Genomic DNA, 24,561 nt, shown 5'->3' with positions numbered 1-24,561 from the left:
AACGTAAACAAACGTCACTTAACGCGATCAGCAGAAAAGCGAATGAGCACAAGCATTGAACGTCACCGGCTTACCGCCAACTTTGGAGACTTGTTTGCTTGCTTGCTCGCTGGTTCGCTTGCCTAGTGAGTGTGGAGTACTCAATTTGACTTGAAGGGGCTTGTGTGTGAGGCTATTGTTGAAGCACTTAAAGATCGTCAACGGCGAGCTTAGTTTCGGTTTGAAGCTGCTCGATTAAACACAACTTTGCGGAGAAATCGAAATTTTTTGCGCGTACAACAAACGAGAAGAAAAAACTACTTACTTTAGGCAGCAAAAAACTTCTGTTATTGCCTACAAAACGTAAATCAATTAATAAAAATTAGAAGTGAGTTGAAAAAAACGATTTGAAATTAGAAAAAAGTGCCGCGAATTCGTGGAAAGAAAGTGAATTAAAAGAAAACAAGCCATTTTTGCAGCTGTTTTATATTTTTTTAATATCATTGACATCGTTATTGTCGCCACGGTCGCCGCCGCCGCAGCCCCAGCCGCGTATCTAACAACTGTTTCCGCTTAACCTTATTTCGTGGCGATCTTTTTTTCTCTGCATTGCCAGCTCCAACTGGTAATTACACGGCTACATTTCAATCCTGACCTAGCTCCGGCTACTTTTGACGCCTCCCTTGAAAAGTAGCAACTGCAAATACAGACATAGCCCCGATTACAGTTACTCAGCATTCGGCGGATGTATTGGCTTTGCTTTCACGCTTTTTTTAGCTCTTAGTGTTGGATTTATTCTGTGTATGTTTCTAATTTTCTTTGTACAACAGCAAACTCGAATTGTAATTGAATACCCCCACTCAAGTTCAAGCAAAGTGTAATTGATCGACAACAACAACAACGGCAACAACAAGTTATACGTTGCAAGCGTCTGTTAATTCTCGCGCATGCGTCGATAACTAAACGAACTGTCTGACAGTTAGTCGAAAGGCAACTTGAAGTGACTGCATTGAATGCAAATTACGTGCAGATTTTTTTTTTCTCTGTTTTCTGTTTTTAATTTTCAATTATTCAAATAAAATTGTACCCAAAGCAAGCGAGTGCCACAATCGCCTCCAAACAAGCTGTGAGACTGTGTCTGCCAACAGCGCTCAAGCAAAGACAGTTGAAGTGAATCGGCAAACGCCTGCACTGCGTTGAGCTACTGAATGCCCGCACAAAAGATAACCGCCATAGTAGAGAAATGTGGAAAAAATATTAATGCGAATCCGTGCGATTTTTTGCTTTTTCCTACAGACCCATGCGTTGCATGCGTTGAACTGCAAAAATAAAAGCAAATAATCGCAAATTAAAAAAGAAAATATCAAAGTGGAAATTTACTACAAAGTACAATAAATTTCAAACTCAAAGAAATACCTGCATGTAGCAGAAACTCACTTGAAGAATGAGGGAAAATTATATAAAGAAATGAAATTAAATACAATAAAATCAAATGTTTACACAAAATTATAAACTATTAAAAGCAACAACTATAATTTAGTAAAATATTTAAATATTAATGAAAATTTAAATTATAATTTAAAAGATAAGGGAAATTTTTAAGTCAAGTACACATGGAATTAACAACATAAATGTACTTGAAATAAGAGATGTATAATTAACCAAAAATGATATAAAAATTAGTAAAAAATTTAAAATATGAAGAATATTAAAATAAAGTTAGAGAATGACTCAGAAACTAAATTTCTTTGTTAAAAAAGCAAAAACTCACTTCAACCAAGTAAAAATGTATATCAATATATAAATTTAAATTAAAAAAATGTAAATTTAGATCAAATAATTATTTAAAGCAATTTATTTTAAAATTTTGAAGATTTTAAAAATTCGCTGAAACAAATAAAATTAAAAAAATAAATGAAATCAGTTTTTTTAAACAAAATAAGAAACACATAAAAATTTTAACAAAATATTTAAAATTTGTCTCAAAACAAATTAAAGTGTATAGTAGAATTTTGAAATATAATTTGAAGTAAAAAATATAAAATTACATATATTATTAAAGTAAAATTAAAATACTATCGAAAGCACAAGTGAACTTAAGGCATGAACTCAAAACTACTTTAAACAAATAAAGTTTATATAAACAAATGAGATAAGAAAATTTAAAAGAAGTGAAAAAATTCATTAAAACTCAAAAACTAAATAAAAATGTAGATAAAAAATAGAGATAAAAATGTTTAAAATAAATTAAAAAACTATATAACACTTTTAACAAATAAAAAAGGAAATCAAAATATTGAGAAAATAAAAAATTCGATTCAGTCAAATCCATTAAAACAAATGAAAATAAAAAAATAGAAATTCTAAATAAACTTTTTCTAAACCAATTAAGAAACACTTAAAGAGAGTCTAATAAAATCTTAAAAATTTAACTTAAAATAAATTAAAACGTATTCAAAAATTTTGAAATATAATGCGAATCTAGCTTGAAGCATGAAGCCCCTAAAATAAACACAAAAAAATTAATTAAAGCTCAAAAACAAACTTAAAACAAATAAAAATGTAAATAAAAAAATTGTAAATATATGAAAAAATTAATTAAAACTTAAAAAAAAAATGTAAATAAAAAATTTAGATAAAAAATTAAAAATAAATGATAAAATTTATTAACCACAAAAAACTAACTTAAAACAAATAAAAATTTATGTAAAGAATTCAAATTAAAAAATTGGAAATTACATCAAATAATTATTAAAAATAAAATTTCGGAGTTCTTTAAGAATTTTCAAAAAATTCCTCTAAACTAAACTAAAAAAACCGTAGGATCCACTAAAACAAATGAAAATTCAAAAATAGAAATTCTAAATAAACCTTTTCTAAACCAAACAAGAAACACTTAAAGAGAGTTTAATAAAATCGTTAAAATTTAACTTAAATCAAAACAAAAATTGGGAATTTGGAATTGGAACAAAATTCACTAAAACAAATTAAAATTAAAAAAAAAAAATATGGAAAAAATTGTTTAAGCCAAATAAGAAACACTTAAAATGGATTTAATAAAATATTCAAAATTCACCTCATAAAAATGCATATGAGAGTTTTGAAATCTTTGAAAAAACAGTATTGGAAGCACAAATGGAGCCGATTAAAAGTTATACAAATAATTAGCTTAATAAATCTTCGAGTAAAACCGGCCAGCATAAAGCAAACAAAAATAAAAATTAAAAATATTAAAATAAAAAAAACTTATTTTAACGAGAAAATTTAATTAAAAAAATTGAGTAGCAATTATTTCGTATTTTTCATTAAACAAAATTATATATTAGTTGTAATTCATTGGATGCTCAAACGAAATTTTAAAAACACCTAGAGCTTTTCAAGTTGTAAAGCAACCAAGAAAAGTTAAGTTTCTTAGTAGGTTAAATTAGTTTAAGGTGGTAATCGGTCTATACGACTAGCTCACTTAAACCTTTTAGGTTCGTTGTAATACCAGTGTGGACACGGGCACCTCATTTATGAAGCGTAGAATTGATCCCATCCCCACGCCAGACAGCTCTGTAAGAGAATTCAAGAAGTATTTACCTAGAAAACCTGCTCTGATTTTAGCTAAGGCTAGATAATTGCAAAGGAAGTGCTCAACTGTTTCTTTCTCTTCCTCATCTCCATAACCTATCCAATATTCATAGGATAAAACTCCTAGTCTCAAGGAATGCCTGCCAAATAGACAATGACCGGTTATAGGTATAAGCCACGACCTTCGAGATATCCGCTCTTGAAAGGCTAAGCAGTTCCTTTGTCTTTTTCTTATTTATTTGCAGTCACAGTAGCTTGGCTTAGTAAATTAAATATTTTCTTAATTAAATTATAAATTGAAATAAATATAATAAATTGTTTGGGAGCAGTCATGAAAATTTGGTAAATCTAAAAAATCCAAAAAGGCAAACCCTAAATGGCAAATGGTTTTTTTTAGAAAAAAGTAAAATCAACATAAAAAATTAAATTAAAAATCAACTAAATCCTACTACAAAATTAAAAATAAAATAAACAAATAAAAAAGACAAAAAAAATCTATAGTTATTTTTGACTGAAAAATTAAAAAAAAATTTAATACAACAAAAAAATTATAAATTCAAAAATTATTTTTGACTGAAAAATTTAAGCAAATTTAATAAAACATTTGAAGCACTTCTTTATGAAAAAAATAAGCAACCCCAAATAAAACCATTTTACCCTACCCCTCCGACTACTGCAAAATATTTTTGAAATTTGACAGCCACTCAAGCACTATGGAGCAATTGTTTTGCATACATATTTGTGTGCATACGTATTTGTATATTACTCGTGTAAATGCTTTTATTGTGCTATGCTTTAATATGCAAAGCACGTTTTCGCATATTATTTCGTATTTAAGCAACATTTGAATGCTGAAAACTCGAATCGTGAACTTCAAACAAATCGTTAAAATTTTTTTTAGCTACATAAATATTTACTAGTTGGAAGTTTTCAGCGACACATTGGCACGTCGCCGACGCCAAATATGAAGCCAATGAGCTATTTCGTAAACAACAACAAAAACAAATTACTTCATGAAGACTTTAGCAACAACTATTGAAATTTGTAATGACGCTTGGAAAATGTGTTTGAAGTGAAACAAAAATTTTATTAAAAAAAAAAAACACAAAAAATAAAGTGGAAAAAATTCGTCGAAAAATTTAAGGAATTGCGGGAAAAATATATTAAAATAAAAAATAAAAATATATTAAACAAAATTCCACAAATGGAGGGACCTACAGTTTCAAGCCGACTCCGAACGGCAGATATTTTTATGAGGAGCTTTTTCATGGCAGAAATACACTCGGAGGTTTGCCATTGCCTGCCGAGGGGCGACCGCTATTAGAAAAAAGTTTTTATTAATTTTGCTTTCACCGAGATTCGAACCAACGACCTCTCTGTGAATTCCGAATGGTAACCACGCACCAACCCATTCGGCTACGGCGGCCGCCAAAATAAAAATAACAACAAACAAAAAAATATTTAAATATTTTATAATCTAAAAAAATAAAAACACAAAAAAAAAAATATATAAAAATTATAAATATAAATTTTTCGATATTTACCTGATAGCAAAAAAACAAAAATAAATGACCGTAGTAAAATTACAAAATAGTAAACACTTTAAAAAATAAAATGTTTCCCTAAAAAATGTATTGCAATACCATGAAAAGTGTTTAATTTAATGCAACTCCTTAAGTGTTTTATTTATTTATTTTTTTGTTTTGTTTTGCTAGAAACCCTTCTAGAACCCCTAGTAATGAAATTATTACCAGAGTCATTAAAAAAGTAAACGGCACATTAGTTACTTGTTTCTTAAAAAAACATCATATTATTCATATTTTTTTGCTTTGTTTTGCTAGAAACCCTCCTAGAAACCCTAGTAATGAAATTATTACCAAAGTCATTAAAAAGTAAACGGCACATTTCTTAAAAAAATATCATTAGCTTAAGTGCTAAGCATGAATAAAAAACAATAAACACAAACTCTTCTTTTGAATAGATCACCGAAAAATAATAAAAACACAGTGCATAAATTGTAAGAATATTAAAACAAAAAGTGAATATAGTAAACCACCTAAATTGTACTTGAAGGTGCACGAGATAATAAATAAAAGTTTGAATCCAACTTAAAAATCGTCACTTGAAAATGGAGCACCGTGTGTACTAATAGAAAAATTAAAACAACAAATACATAACTCTTCAGACCCACTACTACACTCACACACACCTGCCAAGCACTCCTCCCGAGGCTCAAAATGGAATATCTGTTGCTCAACGCATTCGAACAAAACTACTACAATCGTATCAAGGAATTTGAGCGCGTGGCCGCTGCAGCTGCATCCGCCGCAGCAGCATCAGCTGCCGCACAGAACACGCTCTCACCGCGCGCCAACTCCCATACGTCCAGCAACAACAATAGCAGTAGCAACAACAATACTACCAATTCTTCATCGACCACGTCATCAATCGCCTCACCTTCGACATCCTCCTCAACCGCCTCGTCTTTATCATCTTCGCCAACATCAGCCGTTGGCAGCGCAATCGCCACAACGCTGCCTGCTGTTAGCCCAACGGCGAGCAAACACAGCAACCAGCAAGCAGCAGTCGTTGCGACTAACGGCAATGGTCCAACAAATGGACATAAACTTCCGCAGGTGCATCCGCCGCAACCAGCTCAGCGTTCACTCTCACCGCACCATTTTCCACATTTTTCCGCAGCACAAGCTGCTGCTGCTGCCGCTGCCATGGCTGCACAACAGCACCTGCATCACTTGCAGCAACAGCAGCAACAACAACAACATATCGCGCATCAACATCAACAATTGGCACCGGGGCATTTGAGCGGGCATCATACCGCAGCCGCCACGCCATCACCAACAATTTCGCACATACAATTGCAACATGCAACGGCGTTGCCACTGCCGCCGCCACCATCTCATCTGCAGCATTTGCATCACCACCACCAAACTGCGCACGCGCATGCACATTTGCTGCACGCGCGCGATCAACAAAATAATTCGAATGTGGCAAATAGTTTGTTGTGGCAGCCGTGGCGTGATCTCCATCACCACTTGTATCAACAGCAACAGCAACAACTGCAGAAAGGTAGGCGATATGAGTAAATATAAAATATTTGCATAGATTTAGTGTGAGGAAAAACAAAGTTTTTCAGAGTGCTTTTCTCTTTGCACGCAAATATTAAAGAAAAATAAGCAAAAATAATAAATAATTATTTTCGAATCGTGTGGTGTTCTCAATCCATTGGCGTAAAAAGCCTCAGTTTTGCTATTATACAGCATGCGTTTGAACCGATTCTACGCATGGGCATCATGTCTAGATAAATGCATACATGGACAAAATTGGTTTCCGCCTGCGACTGTGCGATCTCGAATGCACTACCATAAAAATTCGTATAAGTAGGTATTTCCTCGTCTTTTCGAAAATTCAGCCCTTCTGAGCAGCATTCGCTTTCATATTCCAGACTACTCCAGCCTTCATTTGAACCTCAATCTTCTGGAAAATGCTGAAAGGTGTATGGATATGGCGAATGAGCCAAGATACTTCTCCAGCCTTCTCGATATGGCGTCACGTGCCCAGAAGTCTTTGCAGCGACTATTTATCAAAAGTAATCTTAAGCCTGTGGAAATGGATTCTCGGTCCACAGTATCAAAGCAAACATTATTTATTTTTAGAGAACTCATGAGTCCTTCGACTCTTTTCTTTTTGTGCATTCCCAGAAACTTTTTTGGTTGGCGCTGTCTCATTGTTTGGTTCCCGTGCAAATCTCTTCTTTTCTTCTCGACATTGCTTTTCTTTGATGGCGGGTGAAAGAAGGGTTCAGGCTCTATTGGTGTTTCTGCTGCAGCTGTGCGTTAAGAGCGGAAAGGGTTCTCGGTGCGGCCAAACTATAACTTAAGATGGCAAGGTGCTTAAAAATTAACCCCTGCATGGGTTTCTACCTTAAAATTACTCATAAGCAGTAAATAAATAATTGGCACGTACACTTCTGTTGAGTGTTTGGCCGGGCTCCTGCTCCTTATTGTGGCGTGGGTCTTGATGTTGTTCCACAAATCGAGGGGCCTACAGTTTCAAGCCGGCTCCGAACGGAAAGGGTTTTTTATGAGGAGCCTTTTAATGGCACAAATACACCCTTTGACATTGCCTGCAGAGTGGCGATCGCTATTACAAAAAACTTGTCTACCATTTTGCTGTTTCATGCACGGCGATTCGAACCTACACCTTCCCGAATGGTAGTCACGCACCAACCCATTCGGCTACGGGGGCCCATAGGCACTGATATTTTTTCTATGTATAGAACTAAAAATGTCAGCTCCTATATTTCCCGAATTCTCTCAGATCCGTTGGTGTTATTGATGTCATCAATAGGAAATTGAGCTAGAGAGAGCTGAGTCGCTGTGTATTCCTAGGATACATCACTTCTTCCTGTAACCCTTTCTTACTTCTTTCAAACCATTTTGAAGCTACTAACACTGAGTATGGCTACACTTAACTCCTGAGGGATAGGATCGCGGTCATTAACAATCAATTTTTGGATTTATATAATTATTCACTCTTCCGAGCCAGTGGTTAGTATATTTTGAAGTAATCAGTCGCTATGATTTGCATAATCCTATCAACTTACTTTTGTTCATTCTTTTATGATGAATTATGATTTGAATATGATAATGTGATGTGGTGTGTGATATGATATTGAATTTTGTTAATTTTGAAATTATACAAAATTTTATTAATATATCCATGTAACCGACTATTGACCCAATTAACGTATATGTAAATGCGAGGTTCTGAATAATCAAAACAGGTCACTTTGGCAATGCCATGGGAAAATGAATTTCCCAAGCGTCTGAACTAATTTTCACATAATCAATATGAATGCTCTGATTGTAGAGTGTTAAGTTAACCCAATTTGAATTTGTATTTCTCCCGGCCGTAGCATTCTAATAATGCTAGTGGCGAAGATGGTGTGCACACATATATATTTTTATATGCATTTACATATGTATGTGTTATATTGTGAACATTTGGATCACCCTACTTGAATACTTAAATAGTTGAAGCAAAATTCTAATTAAAAAACTAGAGCTAATCTGCCAAATGGGAATAAGACTGGAAGAGAGGTAGAAAACTTTAAACAAAAAACTTTGTTTTTATTTGAAAAAATGTTTGTTTTATGCCATAAAAATAAGACAAAAATTCTTTTATACTATAAAACTAAAAACAATTTCTTTTGTACCATAAAAATAATTTTTTTTATTTATTTCTTTTATACTACAAAAATAGAACCAATTTCTTTTGTGCCATAAAAATAATTTTTTTTATTTATTTCTTTTTTTGCTTATAATAAGTTTTTCACCAATTTCGGTCTAATTTGTGCTAAAAGCCATTTCATTGTTGGCTATTAGAAGCACTTTTCGACTAAATCTATATTTACCTTGTTTTCTAACAAAAAACTCGTTGATCGGTTGAAATACGCATCTCTCAAGAGGTTGCCAATAAATTCACTGCGCATTTGCTAAAGAATGGTAAAAGAATATTTACTAGGTATGGGGAATGTTTCGATGTCTGATAACCTAAATCAAATCAACCACAAGCTGATTACAGAAGCCATTCAAAAATATTCTAGATTTAGATGTTGTCAGATTCATAATAGAGGATCGACCGCGTGTAATGTTACTGCTTATAAAAAGGATAAATTATAAGTCAGCCTTGTCAAAAATTTGAATGAAAGGTAGATGAAAATACCTACTTACATCCAGCAGATCCGAAGAAGTGCTTGCCTCCGCTTCATACCATGTCCCAATGATTTCTCATCTCCTTCCACAATCGAGATCCCGCCTGCATAGAAGATAAGCTCCCAGGTAGACATATCAAAATCATCTCACAATGATTTTTCAATTCTATACTCCTTCAGGATATCGTGGATTTAGTAGAGATAGTTTTATTAATATATATAAAATACACATAATAACCAGTCTCCCAACAAGTTCTCAACTCCGCACTCCGTCGGGAAGTCGCCAGTGTAATAGGAAAAGGTCTCAAGCATATTCATTATTATTGTTATTATTATTAGGCTACTACAACCGATGTGCGGTAGCTGTTTTCTGCTTAATGCAGGACATTTACAATGAATGTGCTCAGAATTTTCAGTTTCCATTTCACAGAATCGGTCTCAGAGAGACCGGTTTCATTTACGTCTGAGATACGGCTACAGTGGCCTGTGAAGTAACCAGTTAAAAGTCTGAAGTCTACTCTGTTAAGTGAAAGTAGTTCAACAGAAATTACTCTGACCGGCGTTAGGAATTATTTCGCTTGTTCCCGACCGATAGAATTTCGCCAGTGTTCAACTAATTTCTTCTCTTCCCACTTTCTAAGAATTTCCTTGTAAGTCCACAGAAAGGCTCAGAGCCGATTAGAGTAAAGTTTGCCCCCTTGTTAACTAGATGGTCCGCTGTTTCATTTCCCTCATATCCCTCGTGTCCAGGAGCCCAACCTAATAATAATGTGTTGAAGTTTCCTAACATTTTGAGAAGGTTTAAGCAGTTATAAATCATTTTTGAGGTGATTCTAGTTAATAGAATGGCTTTCAAAGCCGCCTGACTATCTGAAAGTATGTAAATGTAAGTTCCTATTTCTTCACGGAAGCATGTAGGGCAAAAACTCATTGAAATCGATTTTTTGACTTTAGACCCATTGATTCCCACCTGTGTTCTACTATCTTCTAACCCATCTTCTTCGACCCATCAGTATTCCATATTTGGGATCCAGGCTTGAAAATGATAGAACTATTCTTTAAATTCCATGATTGCATAATAGACTACGCGACTTGACCACCCGAAGCACAATTGTGGTCGCTCATTTTATACGTATTCTTACGCGCTCTCCCAACCTGTCATTGTTCAGATGTCAACGAAGTAACTGGAGCAGTTGCTGCGTTGATTTTTTCTTATATCCCCAACACAGTCTCAGTTTTTCCCGACCTCTGTTGTAAACAATCACACTTATGACGTCAGTCATTCATTCCTTTAAATTCACTGAGAGTTGAATAGCGGCTTAATGTTGGCCACACCTTTGCAGTTTGAACATCGTGGTACACATTTTATTTCCCCTCCCTCAATGGAAATATCAACCACGTCGGATGTGTTATTCTCTAGACTGCTAATGAGTACCCAGCCCATTTCTGGCGAGTGAGAGACGAATCAGCTTAATTTACTCAATCCCATCCAAGGATGGTAGATTACCCGGTTTGGCCATCAGCTATGCTGAAAAACAAAATCGTTCGAACCACTTCGGCTGCCACATCACTCGGTACTTGGTAGCCGAATTCTGACCGCTCATTTCACACGCATTCACACACTCGTCCAATTAGTCGTTGTTCAGACGGCAATGAAAGAACATGGGCGGATACTGCCTTAATTTTTTTCGTATCACCAACTCAATTTCCGTTTTTTCGTAAACAAACTTCTTTCAAATTCGCTGAAAGCCGGTTAACGGTCGAATCTAGGCCAAATCTCTGAAAATCTGTTCACCATCCATAAATCAAGTTAGTTTCCTCCTATCACCCCAGCGTATGCCGCCCTTTGTCTCCGAAGTTTGGAGTTTGTACACGAAGTGAACTTCATAAAATCCAGTAATGTTTCAATCGAACTTAGAGCGCCCGGTATTTAGTTCAATATTTCTTTTAAATTTGAATTTTCTACAGTCCGCTTTTTATTTATTTCCTGGGAGATTTATTATTCCCACTACTTTTCGCGGTTACTTAGCATTCGTTTGCTTTGACCCCAAAAAGCAATATTTTTAACAATAATTTTCGGTTAATTCATTATTTGTCACATTCAATATTTTGTTATTCATACTTTTTATTTTTATTCTCTTTTTATTTCTTAATTTTTTTTATCATTTATTTTTTCTTTTAAGTTGCAGTAAAGGTTCTTTGCTTTTTGTGCAATTTCTTCACGGCTAATTTTTGTGTAAACACTTTTTTACCAACTTCCATGCAATTCTAAGAAATTTTATGCGCTATTCGTTGCCATAAACAAGACAAAAAATAGAAAAACATTTTTGTTGTTTTGGTTGCTGAAAGTGAACTCATTGTCGCCAATGAATGAAAGCTTTGTTGCCTTGGCGTTCGGCGCTCGCTGCACGCTAGACGGTTAATGGTTGTAAATTTCGGTTGCCTTAGGTGTTGCTGTGTTTTGCAAATCGGTGAATTGGTGGTGTCGACTGTGCTGAAAGTGGGTCAAGTCACCTATTTGCAAAGCTATACAATAACAGAATTAACCAATGAGCAAAATAAGAAATTTGCTGCTACCATTTTATTCTGGACTATTTAACAGAATCGTTGAGGTGTTTCATAGGTTTTAGCGCCACCAGCAATAGCGTACATACACTTATGATTGCATGTATGAACTTATGTATGTACATATGTATTTTATATTTTGGTGCAAGTGGTGGTGTTGTTGCTTAGCAATTCAGCTATGCACTCTTAGTATTCGTAACGTGGTGGCACGATTTTGTGAGTGGTGCTGTTGTAAACGGTTCTCAGATGTCTAATGTACTGGTCACTGTTAATGCGGTCAAAATAAGAAAGTATATCGTTTTTCTTGCTGCTGTCCAATCACCCTAATGTTTTGAAAATTGTACGTGCTCATGGCACTTTGTCCTTATTGCAGTTTACATACATATGTGAATGCATGCTAAACTAAATTTTTCCAAATAAAACCTAATTGTCCAACTTTTTACTAGCAACAATTTTTCCATGCAGTTTCACCTGTATATTTATCTGTATGTGTATGCATATACAAATGTACTTATGCATAAAAGTTTGATTTCCGAGTTGGCAACAACGTTTCTCGTGGCAATCATTTCGACAGCTTATTCTATTCGGTACATTTACGTTTTGAGCATAAATAGACATGCGTTCGTACGTGTTTTTTCACATTATCTTGATGGGGAGCAGTTTTGATTTTACAAAGATGGCGCAATATGTCCTAGAGCGATTCCACGATAGTATGATCTCACTTTTATGGATTTTTTTCTGCACTTTTATGTCAAGTTATGATTTTTATGTGGAGCTTTTTCATGCCAGAAAGACATGCTACGGTTTACCATTACCTACTGAGGAACGATCGCTGTTTTCCATAATTTTGATGTTTTATGTATACAATGGGCTCTGTTACTTTTCTACGCGGCCGACTTTTTTTATTTGTTGTTTTTTTTTTGTGGGGACAACTAAAATCTAGCAATCAGCATTTAGTCATTAAGTCCATTTTACTGCAATCGGGTTCCGTTTTTAATTTTCTTTAAGGGAGGAGCCTGGTTTATGAGGTCTAAAAATTGCATCTCTTTGCGATTTTTGTTTTTTTTAAGAAAAATATTAATTTAGCACTGCAAAGTTTTTTCTATCTTTTAATGAACATTTAAAAAGTATAAAAAATTTTTGTACTGATTAAAATAAGTTGAAAAAAATGTTTAACATAGAAATTAGTAGAGCGCTGCAACGCTGGAGTTTCCAACTGGCGTACAAGATACAGCTCGTAATTATTATCTAAAGCAAAAAATTCAAATGGATTTCTAATTATCATGATTTTTTATTCTAGATGAACTAAGAAAACTGAGAGAAATTCCAAAATTTCAACTTTTTGGAGGTTTTAAAGAAAAAAATGTCTTTCTATAAAAAAAAATTCACTTCAACTTGGTATAAAAATCTTGAAAAATTTTTTTATCTATTTTGTTAGTTCAAATAGAAGAGAATTTAATACTGAAGGGAACAAGCTTTGATTCATTTCAAAATGTTCATTATTTTTTTTTTCATTCATGTACGCCAATTCAAAGAAATCATAAAAATGAAAAGTCGAGAAAAGAAGATAAAGTTTGTACTATAGCTGTCCGGTAACAGCGTAACTACCTAACGCTCGCCTACCTTTGGCTTTGTATCTACGGAAATATTGAGAATTAGGCTCTGTAACTTTGTGTGAATATTCTGAAATATATTAGCAATCGCTTAAAACGAAAAAAAAATTGATTTTTTTGACCTTATAAACCAGGCTCCCCCCTTAAATCTACCCGAAAGAAGAAGAAATCTGAGTAGATTGTGTAGTGCCAAAGAGCCAAGGTGGTCGCTTCTTAACACATCAGTGTCAAAGACCTCAAAATGATTCGAGCCAAGGCCGGGCAGACGCATAGAAAGTGGTCCGCCGTCTCATCCTCCTCTCCACATGCTGAGCAGAGTGCAGTGTTTGAGATGCCTATCTTTCCATGTGCTTCGCTCATAGAAAACCAGCTGCCTCCAGTCAATTCTGCTTAATGACAGGAGGTAACATCAGTTTTGTTCATGTGCAGCCTCTCTCATCCTCCCAAGCTCGTTTGTGGGTGGTAGTTACCCATTTGATAACCGTAGATTTGGTGGCTCCAGAAGGCAGTGGCAGAACGGGCTGCGGCCCAAAGAAGTTCGCCTCAGGGTCTTAGTTAAATAGTCAGAGGTATCGTTACCCGCGATACCCACGCGTCCCGGGACCCATGTTAGCATCAGGAAATTATGTCTACCGACATAATTCAGCCTGGATTTACAGGACTCAACTACCCTTGAAGTGGTTGGAAGGTTGTCTAAAACCATGAGCGCAGATTTGCTGTCGCTGCAGACACATACAGATCCCCACCTGTTTTCCACAACAAAGTTCATTGCTTCTTGAATGGCATACACCTCCGCTTGAAACACAGATGCGTACATTCCAAGAGCAAAGTATAGTTTTGTCCCGCTGGTTTCCACGTAGACACCAGAGTCGGAAACCGTTTAAGATAACTGACTTCACATTGGACCCGAATATTTTCAGTTTCGTGCGTCTAGATATATGAGATGACCTTCACTCTTTTTCCAACAAGCCGAACACTGCGTGGCCTTCTGATATTCGGCTGCGTAGATATATCTCCGGCCGCCGTAGCCGAATGGGTTGGTGCGTGACTACCATTCGGAATTCACAGAGAGAACGTCGGTTCGAATCTCGATGAAACACCAAAATTAAGAAAAACATTTTTCTAATAGCGGTCGCCCCTCGGCAGGCAATGGCAAACCTCCGAGTGTATTTCTGCCATGAAAAAGGTCCTCATAAAAATATTTGCCGTTCGGAGTCGGCTTAAAACTGTAGGTCCCTCCATTTGTCGAACAACATCAAGACGCACACCACAAATAGGAGGAGGAGCTCGGCTTTCTGAACTTCCCACGAATTGTGAATTGTAATAGTTAAAAATCGTTATGTTTATTAATATAGTTGAATGCAACTTTCAAAAAACACTGCATCCCGATGAAAGTCCCGTAATCCGAACTCTAATACGGAAATTTCGCGATTGAAAAAAATAGTACTCGTATGCACTTTGCAATGCAAATCTCTAATATATTGATTTCCTTCATTAACCCTTTAAGTATACTCGTCATGAAATGATGGCATTTTTTCGTTTAATGGCGAGTATACTGGGCATCATGAGCGCCCGCCTATGACAACTTTTACTACAGTTGGTCGAGTTACAAAGTTATTTCTACATGAATTTTCCGAAGAGTTGTAGAAGCTACTTTTCGCAAGAAAAATTCGGCAATAAATAGTAAGCATTTTGAAAATTTTTTGGGCTGCCGTCAACGATTTTGTAATAATTTACAAAAGATGTACACGAGCAAACGCTATGCTGAAAAAACGCATAAGCAATTAAACCGATTTGCTTTCCCTTTTTGGTGGGCTGCCAAGAAAATAGCAAATTATTATCGATCCTTTCATAATATTAAAATGAAAAGTGTTATATAACAGAAAGTTGTATTTTTTTTTCTTATTATTTCCCTTATTTGCTATCGATGATTTTGCAAAGAGTAAAAAGTAAATAAATTTTTCACTTTATAATCGTTTATTCGCTTGTCAATATTGTAAAATAACACTTTCGACTCATATTCATTAATGAGCAATGGACTCATTGAACTCGACATAAAAGGGAATGTATGTACTATGTGCACACATACATACACATATACATTGACGAAAAATTGCCAGTGAATGTCGCATTGTAAAAAATATGAATGTAGCTATAAAAATGTTGGGCACCTGCAAGAATGTAAATTTTGACATCCACCATATTGCCACAGTGTCCAGTGGAGCCAATACCAACACAGAAGAATATGCATTTATCAGAAGAATTGAATGTTGGAATTCTTTTATTTTCTTAAATTTGTATGCTTTATTTTATTTATTTATTTTTTATTGTTTGTAGTTTTTTTGCAATTCGTAGCAGTTTGGGAAATTTTTAAGCTTACAACACACATTTGCCAATTGGCAATGGTAATTTGCAAAATTATGACTGACTGACTGACAAGTTTGTGAATCGAGCATTGAATCCGCTGAGGTGATTGTTTTTGACTTGCTTTCTTCGAAATGTCTGAATTGCAAAAGCGCGGAATGGTTAACCCTTTTTGGTTGCAGTTAAGCAGGCGGCTGTTACCATATTCCTTTAAGCAAATAATGGTCGTTGTCATAATAGTCGGGTAACAAACTTTTGTGGTGGACATAAAAAAATTAAAAGCTAAGCTTAATTATTTGTGCATAAATGGCATTTTATTTTAGTATGAAACTGTGAATAGGTATGAGAAAAAATGGTGATAAGCCATACTTAAATGCATATTTGTGAGGAAAAAGTATTAAATGCATTTGTATAGAAAGAAAACTGAGAAATGGAAGAGCGCCATGGCAACGTTTTTGTATTAGCCCTTTAAGCATTCATTTTTTTTTATTTCGAAAATGTGCATGGGTGTAATTAATTGTTTAGGCGATGACAAATACTGTCGACGAAAACGCCCGAATTCAAAGTGTTTATAGGATTTTAATTGAATAATTTGAGTTTATTCGATTGATTTTATTTTACACGAAAAAATTATAAAAGGAACTAAATCTATATATATATTGGGTAGTCGAAAAAGTCTTTTCGTATTTCTAATCAAACTTCAACTCATTTTTTTATATTTATAATGAAGTTTATTAAACCAAGTACCATTTTGGTCGACCACCTTTTGCCATTTTTCTTCTAGAGACATTATTCCATCAGTGTAAAACTTTTGTTGTTTCTCGGCGAAAAACTGCGACAAGTAATTTTCACAGGCTTCTCTTGAAGTCAACTTTACTCCATTAGGGAAGTTCTGCATTGACCGAAACAAATGGTAGTCCGATGGTGCAAGGTCAGGGCTATATGGTGGATGCATCAAAACTTCCTAGCCAAGCTCTCCCAGTTTTTGGCGAGTCATCAAAGATGTGTGTGGCCTAGCGTTGTCCTGATGGATGACGACGCCCTTTCTGCTGATCAGTTCTGGCCGTTTTTTTCGATTGCTTGCTTCAATCTCATCAGTTGTTGACACTAAAGTGTAGAATCAATCGTTCGAGCAGGCTGGAGCAGCTCATAGTGGATGATTCCTTTCCAATCCCACCAAACACACAGCATAACCTTTCGAGGCATCAATCCTGGCTTTGCGACCATTTGTTGAGCTTCACCACCCTTGCACCATGATCTTTTTCGCACATTATGGTCGTATTTGATCCACTTTTCGTCTCCTGTTACCATTCGCTTCAGAAATGGTTCGATTTCATTTCGTTTCAGCAAAGAATCGCAGGTGTTAATTCGGTCCATTAAATTTTTCACAGATAATTCATGTGGTACTCAAACATTGAGCTTCTTTTTGTAACCAGCCTTTTTTAAATGGTTCAAAACCGTTTGATGATGAATGTTTAGTGCCTTGGCGATGTCATGGCAGCTTATGTGACGGTCCTGGTCAATCTTTTCCATAATTTCATCGACTTTTTCAACGATAGGTCGACCGGGGCGAGGTGCGTCTTTCACATCGAAATTTCCAGAACGGAAGCGAGCGAACCATTGTTGTGCTACACGAACTGATACAGCATCGTCTCCGTAAACTTCACAAAATTCATTGGTGGCTTGGGTGGCATTCTTCCCTTTTTTATACAAAAATTTCAAAATATAGCGAATTTCTTCATTATTTTCACTTATTTTTGAACAGCTATAACTTTTTTTCAACTTCTCCGAATTTATTTTTTTTTGGTTAAATGAAGCTTAAAATATCACCTTTCTAACACCATATGACATGACACAATGTGATTGGTAGCACTGGAGATAGATGACTCCAACGACATCTATTGACAAAATACGAAAAGACTTTTTCGACTACCCAATAAAAGAAAGTCATGCTAGTTACACTATTTATAACTCGAGAACGGCTGAACCGATTTGGCTGAAAATTGGTGGAGAGGTAGTTTAGAACCAGGAGACGGGCATAGGTTACTTTTTATCCCATTCGAACGCGTTGCCGTGAAGTCACTATAAAAGGTGGTATAACAAAAACGCATCTGATATGGAATAAAAAAACGCAAATGACAGCTAAACGTAATTTTGTCTATAGTTAAGTAGAAAATTTGATAATATAAATTTTGTGAGAAATATATATTCACAGTAATTTGTATTCTCTTTGAATCATCATTATCAGTGCCGCAACCAAGACGCTCGAATCTTTCCCGACAAAGCCGTAATGCAAGAAGTATACGAAACATTGCGAATAAAACGACTGAAGAAGCACAAGGAATTCCCGTGAAGAGCGCCGCGTTAGTATGGCTCGACTTCATGCTTCTCAATCACAAGAGCAAAGCGAGGCAGCCCGTGAAATGGCTCGGTTGGCAATGCGAAATTGTCGAGCGAGTAACAGAGATCAACAAGTAGATCATTTTCGACGCACAAGAAGAGAATTATCAAGTGCAGCGTTTCGATATGATTGCAACACTGATTACTGCTTGCATCCTAGCGTTTGCATTGGGCCAATGAACGTTGTTTGCGAGTATTGTGGCGCATTGAAGTTTTCCGGAGAAACGCCCGGATTGTGCTACATTAGTGGAAGAGTGAAATTGCCGTTATTGACTTTTTTGGAGGCGCAATCATTTTACTGTCTGGCGACTTCCGCCACACATTGCCAGTAATTCCAAGATCAACGGCTGCTGACGAAATAAACGCTTGCCTCAAATCATCGAATCTATGGCGCTATGTGAAGAAACTTCAGCTGACAACAAACATGAGAGTTGCATTACTTAATGATACATGCACTGAAGATTTTTCTGAGCAATTACTGACTATCGATAATGGTCGAGTACCTGTCGACGAATCGAGCGGATTGATTTCATTTCCTCAGAATTTCTGTAACTTTACCTCATCAATAGACGAACTTATCAATAAAGTATTCCCAAACATCATTAATAACTACAAAAATAATGAATGGTTGAGTGAGCGATCAATTTTAGCGGCTAAGAATAAAGATGTAGATGACCTAAACTACATAATTCAGAATGATATCATTGGAACAATGCATTGCTTCGAATGCATTGACTGTGTAGCAAATGAAGCCACCAACTATCGAATTGAATTTTTAAACTCCTTGGATGTGCCTGTCTTACCACCGCACAATTTACGCCTTAAAGTTGGCTCCGTACTAATCATGCTTCGAAACATAAGCCCACCAAAACTTTGCGACGGTACGCGTTTGGTGGTAAATAAATTGACGAACAATGTGATTTACGCGACGATACTCGTACTCAAAGGAAAATTCGAAGGTGAAGAAGTTCTCATTCCGAGAATCCCGATGATCCCAACCGATCTTTCGTTTGAGTTTAAAATACTTCAATTTCCGATCGGTCTTGCATTCGCCATGACAATTAACCAATCACCAGGCCAATCCTTGGAAGTTTTGGTCTGAATCTAGAAAATCAATGTTTCTCACATGGTCAATTGTATGTGGCATGTTCACGGGTCGGAAAACCATCTGCGTTGTTTGTTCTTGCACCTGATAATAAAACAAAAAATGTCGTGTATCACAAGGTGCTTAACTGAAGAGTGCATCTATTAAAGCTTCATTGAAATATTTGATTAATAAAAAAATTACTTTAATAAAATCAAAAATCTGCTATTTTATTGCCTTTAGGGCGGAACAAAGTTTCCGAGAGGCATCATTTTAGCCATGAAAAATGGCTGCTTCAAACGAAAGTTTCATTAAAAAGTATTAAGGATTTATTTTGATTTCATTATAAAAATAAAGGGTGATTTTTTGAGAGCTATAGGAAAGTTTTTCAACACACGTAAAATTCAGAAAAATGCATGAAACTTTTATTTAAATCGATAGTACAGTACAGTCCATATAATTTAATGTTTGAAGATTATTTCATGCAAATGTTGACCGCGACTGCGCCTGAAATGGTCCATCCGCTTAGTCCAATTTTGGCATACTCTTTCCAATGTTTCGGCCGGTATCTCACATATAAATGCTTTAATGTTGTCTTCCAATGCGTTAATTAAAGCAGGCGAGTCTGCATAGACATGAGCTTTAACATAGCCCCACAAAAAATAATCTAAAGGCGTTATATCGCAAGATCTAGGTGGCCAATTGATAGGGTGGGCAATTGGGCAAAAAAAAGTTGGATATCGTTTCACGGTAGCGCTCACTATTCACAGTTACGGTACGATTCGCAGCATCTTTGAAGAAGTACGGTCCAATGATACCTCCAGCCCATAAACCGCACCAAACTGTGACCTTTTCTGGATACATTGATAGCTCTTGCAACTCTTCTGGCTGATCTTCACTCCAAAATCGACAATTCTGCTTATTTACGTATCCATTGATCCAAAAATGAGCTTCGTCGCTGAACACAATTTTTCGATAAAAAAGTGGATCTTCGGCCAACTTTCCAAGAGCCCATTCACCAAAAATTCTGTTTGGCGGCTTCAATTCTTTCACCAGCTGTATTTTGAAAGGCTTCACACCTAAATCCTTTCGCAAAATTTTCCACGTTGTTGAGTAACAGAAGCCCAATTGCTGCGAACGGCGACGAATCGATAATTGATGGTCATCATTAACACTGGCCGATACAGCTGCGATATTTTCTTCAGTTCGCACTCTACGTAAGCGTGTTGGTGGTTTGATATCCAATAAAGTAAATTTGGTTCTAAATTTAGTCACAATAGCTCGAATAGCCGCTTCAGTGGATCGATTAAACTGACCATAAAATGGAAGAAGCGCGCGATAAACTTTCTTAACAGAACACGCATTTTTATAATAAAATTCAATGATGTGCAAGCGTTGTTCGTTTGTAAGACGATTCATGGTTAAATTATAGACCAAACTGAAGATGTTTGACAGTGAAACAAAACACGAAACGTGCGTCAGTTGTTTAAACCAACTGTTTAAAAAGATAATTGCTAAAAAATCACCCTTTACTACGCAAGACGACATTTTTCATGTGCATCCTTCGCTGTAGCAGATTCATGGAAATAATCTTAAACAAGTCTAAATGGTTTGAAGATAACAGTAAATTCGAACAACAGCACTTATATGTCACTACTATCAAAAAAAAAAATAATAATAATTGGCGCGTACACTTCTGTTAGGTGTTTGGCCGAGCTCCTCCTCCTATTTGTGGTGTGCGTCTTGGTGTTGTTCCACAAATTGGAGGGACCTACAGTTTCAAGCCGACTCCGAACGGCAGATATTTTTATGAGGAGCTTTTTCATGGCAGAAATACACTCGGAGGTTTGCCATTGCCAGCCGAGGGGCGACCGCTATTAGAAAAATGTTTTTCTTAATTCTGGTGTTTCACCGAGATTCGAACCAACGACCTCTCTGTGAATTCCGAATGGTGATCACGCACCAACCCATTCGGCTACGGCGGCCGTCACTACTATCAACCAACCAAAAATTTCATGTCGTTGGGTATATAAACTTCGATGCAGCTCGAAGTTAATTAAAGATTGGCACCCCTGCGCATGAAAGGAAGAACTAAATACATTTCCAACGGTATGAAAGCTACATTTCTGCCAATATTTATCTAAGGAATATGATCTCTTTTAAAGAACCGTCTCGGCTCCATTTCCAGTGTTAATCACAAAGCCAAAACGAATTTTTTCTATTCTGGTAGACCGTCAATACCATCAATTGCGAAGTTTTGCTATTTTCTATGTTCATTCACTTTATTTTACTTTTTTTTACTTTAGTTTTTTGGATATTCAAACCGGTTTTCTCAACTGCTTCTTGAACTGCTTCGATCTTCGTTGCCATATCGAGGTAGTTGTGAGGCTGTAAACAGATGCAGTATGCAGAGTCGAGATCCGCTAGGCGCTCTTGTAGTCCCCTGGTAATGCCGCCTCCAGTTTACGCGGCGTTCTTCATGGCGGCGTCCAATCCATTGTTAAACAGCTGTGGCGAGAGAGCACACACTTGTTGTGCACCTGGTAATACTTTGTCGGCCCCATTTGCAGTGCTGCAATTAATTTTCAATTCAAATCAATTTGTTTCGATTTCTCCCAAATGTTGGGCTCGAGCTCATCCCAAATGGCAGGCTTGTTAACATAAATTATGTATTAAGTGATGCTGGCTCAGAGAATACAACAGAGAGATTTCAAATCTTATGAACGCCCGATTGATGACAAAGTCTCTGTATGAAATTTCCCCACCAGCAAATCGATTATAGGTACGATACGTATGTAGGTATGTACGTATTTTAGTAATACTAGGCCGGTATTTCCATAGTAATTTTTAATAATTTCCAAACTGTAAAGACTGTTTGTAGAGTTGGTTGCCTGAAAAATCTCCTAAAAAGCTAGCAGCTCGGAAAAGCTTGAAAGCTACATATGCATTAGGGCGGGTCGATTTAAAAATCGCTCATTGCTCTGTAAAAATCGTATTCTAGGGATCAAAATAAGAAACTTTGCCGAAGGAATCATACCTCTAAAACGAATTCTGATGTCCCCAAATTTGGGTCGAACAAAAAATCCCACTTTGACCCATTTAGAGTGCTCCAATCGAGTCCAAATGTATGACCGACCCCCACTAACTTTGGACGGCCGATCCACCCATGCCAGTGGCACACTCCCTGGAACTCCCCTGGGGGGTTCCCCATACAATCATTTCAAAATATTACCATTTTTGGCCTTTACATGACAAAAGAAACTAAAAAGTTCGACCCAAATTGGGTGGACATCAGAATTCGTTTCAGAGGTATGGTTCCTTCGGCAAAGTTTCTTATTTTGATCCCTAGAATATGATTTTCACAGAGCAATGGGCGATTTTTTTGCCTCCCCACAAATCGACCCGGCCTAATATGCATGCATATCTATGACTACCCGTTACCTTTTTTGTGTTTAACTTTTATTACAATTTTGCTCAACTCTTACACTTCAACGTAATTATTTTTAATATATAATTTTATTCATTTCGCTTACTTTCAACAAACAATAATAACAATAACTTTTTCTGCAGATATTTTGGTGTATGCCAGTAGTTGATGAACGCAAGTAATTGTATTGCAATACTATGATTGTTGTTGTTGCTCACGCCAATAAATAATAGCAAAGAAAAATTTTTTTTGCTTTTTTGTTGTTCTGCTTCTCTGACACTACGCAGACAACCAAGGCACAAACAACCGTAAGGCAAAGTGAAAAATAAATAAATATAAAGAGGTAAAGTAAATAAAAATTAAAGAAAAGAGTACCAAAATTTAAAAACAAATAGCAGAAGTATTAAAAATAAAAAGGAGAACAAAAATAAAAATAGTTAACAACTGCGATCTGTCAGCGAGCGTCGAAAAATGCTCATGTTTGAAGGGGTCTTACCAACACCACAAGCCAAGCGCAGCCAGCAGCCAGCCGAACGCTTTTGTAATCGCCTGCCGCCATCATTCCAAAATCCGCCCAGCCACAATTGTCAGCTATTACTCTATACTTTTCTGCACAATTTTCTGGCTATTATGTAGGTATAATCGGCACTTTCTCAATTTTTTCTTATTTGCCAGACATTTTGTAACGGCGCAATGTGACGCGTCAAGCGACGAATTGATGCGCTAACGAACGCGCGTATACCCGTACTACATACACACACAAAGGCATACAAGTATGTATACTCGTGGAGTGACTTGGAATTGTTACGCTGTGTTACCAAATAGCCGAGCATGGGCGCTAATATACAGCAACAATGTATGAGGGGAAAGGAAGAAGGCGGGGCAACTTCTATTTGGTCATCAGTCGCTCCATCAACAGTAAGGTTAAAATCGAAAGAAATATATGTATATGTATACAGTGGCGGACATAAAAATTTTAACTACTAGTTTAACCGCAATGGGAGGGCCATAAAAATATTACACTAACTGTTTGCTACCTATTAATTTTTCTGAGTTTAAGTAGAGATTTTACGATTTGAATTAAATCAATTACTCTTAAGTTGTGCAACTACTTAACGGTGCTGCTGTGTTAAGTGGAAACATTGCCAAGTTGTAAAAAATTAACGAAGTTGATATGTTGAAAATTGTTTGTACGTCTGCGGAATATCAGCAACTCTCTTATTTGGTTTAATAGACCTGTAATACGAAAAATTTTAAATGCTTAATAGGACACTGGATCTTTATAATAAGAAAGGATCCGAGAAATATACCAAAAACCACAGCACATGAAAATCGCTTACTAAAAACAATAGCTCTAATCTTCGGATATTAGATGAGTTTTATGGGAAAAATTTAGCAGAATTAAGCGCACGAAATTTACTACGCAAACTGTAGGAAACTAGCTTCTTTACTTGCTTTTGCATGCGCGAAAAAACATGTAAATTAGATGGCATATGACGTCAGTAGGTTAAAATTATGCGATAAATCCACTTTCAATTTATTTGCATCTGATGAAATAGCTTGCGAAAGATGTAGAAAAAGCAAACTCCATCACATTCGTAGAATTGCTTTAGAAGAACTGTTAGACAGGGAAGCAGTCGACTAATTTGGGGATATTTTGGGCAATTACCACTGATTATTAGACTTAATAAATGAAACTTCTTAAAAACATTTTATTTCAGAGTCATTAATTTCTATATTTGTATAATAAGAAATAATTTAAAAAAAAACAACATACTCTTGCAATAAATTGAAGAAAGAAATCAAATAAATAATGATTACG

At 35.9% G+C, this 24,561-nt stretch overlaps 1 protein-coding gene across 1 annotated transcript in view; it reads left to right on the top strand.

Annotated features, from left to right (window-relative positions):
- The first annotated feature begins 5,581 nt into the window (after positions 1–5,581).
- Positions 5,582–24,561, top strand: part of LOC129241146 (uncharacterized) — a 68,833-nt gene continuing 49,853 nt past the window's right edge. Inside the window, exon 1 of the mRNA XM_054877330.1 lies at positions 5,582–6,639. Within this exon, the coding sequence (XP_054733305.1) occupies positions 5,790–6,639 (850 nt within the window). The 5' untranslated portion in view covers positions 5,582–5,789. The remainder of the gene's footprint in view (positions 6,640–24,561) is intronic.

This window comes from Anastrepha obliqua, chromosome 3 (genome assembly GCF_027943255.1).
Source record: "Anastrepha obliqua isolate idAnaObli1 chromosome 3, idAnaObli1_1.0, whole genome shotgun sequence".
Taxonomy (NCBI): Eukaryota; Metazoa; Arthropoda; class Insecta; order Diptera; family Tephritidae; genus Anastrepha; species Anastrepha obliqua.
The sequence above is the reverse complement of the archived record's forward strand: the minus strand, read 5'-3'. Positions and strand labels throughout refer to the sequence as shown.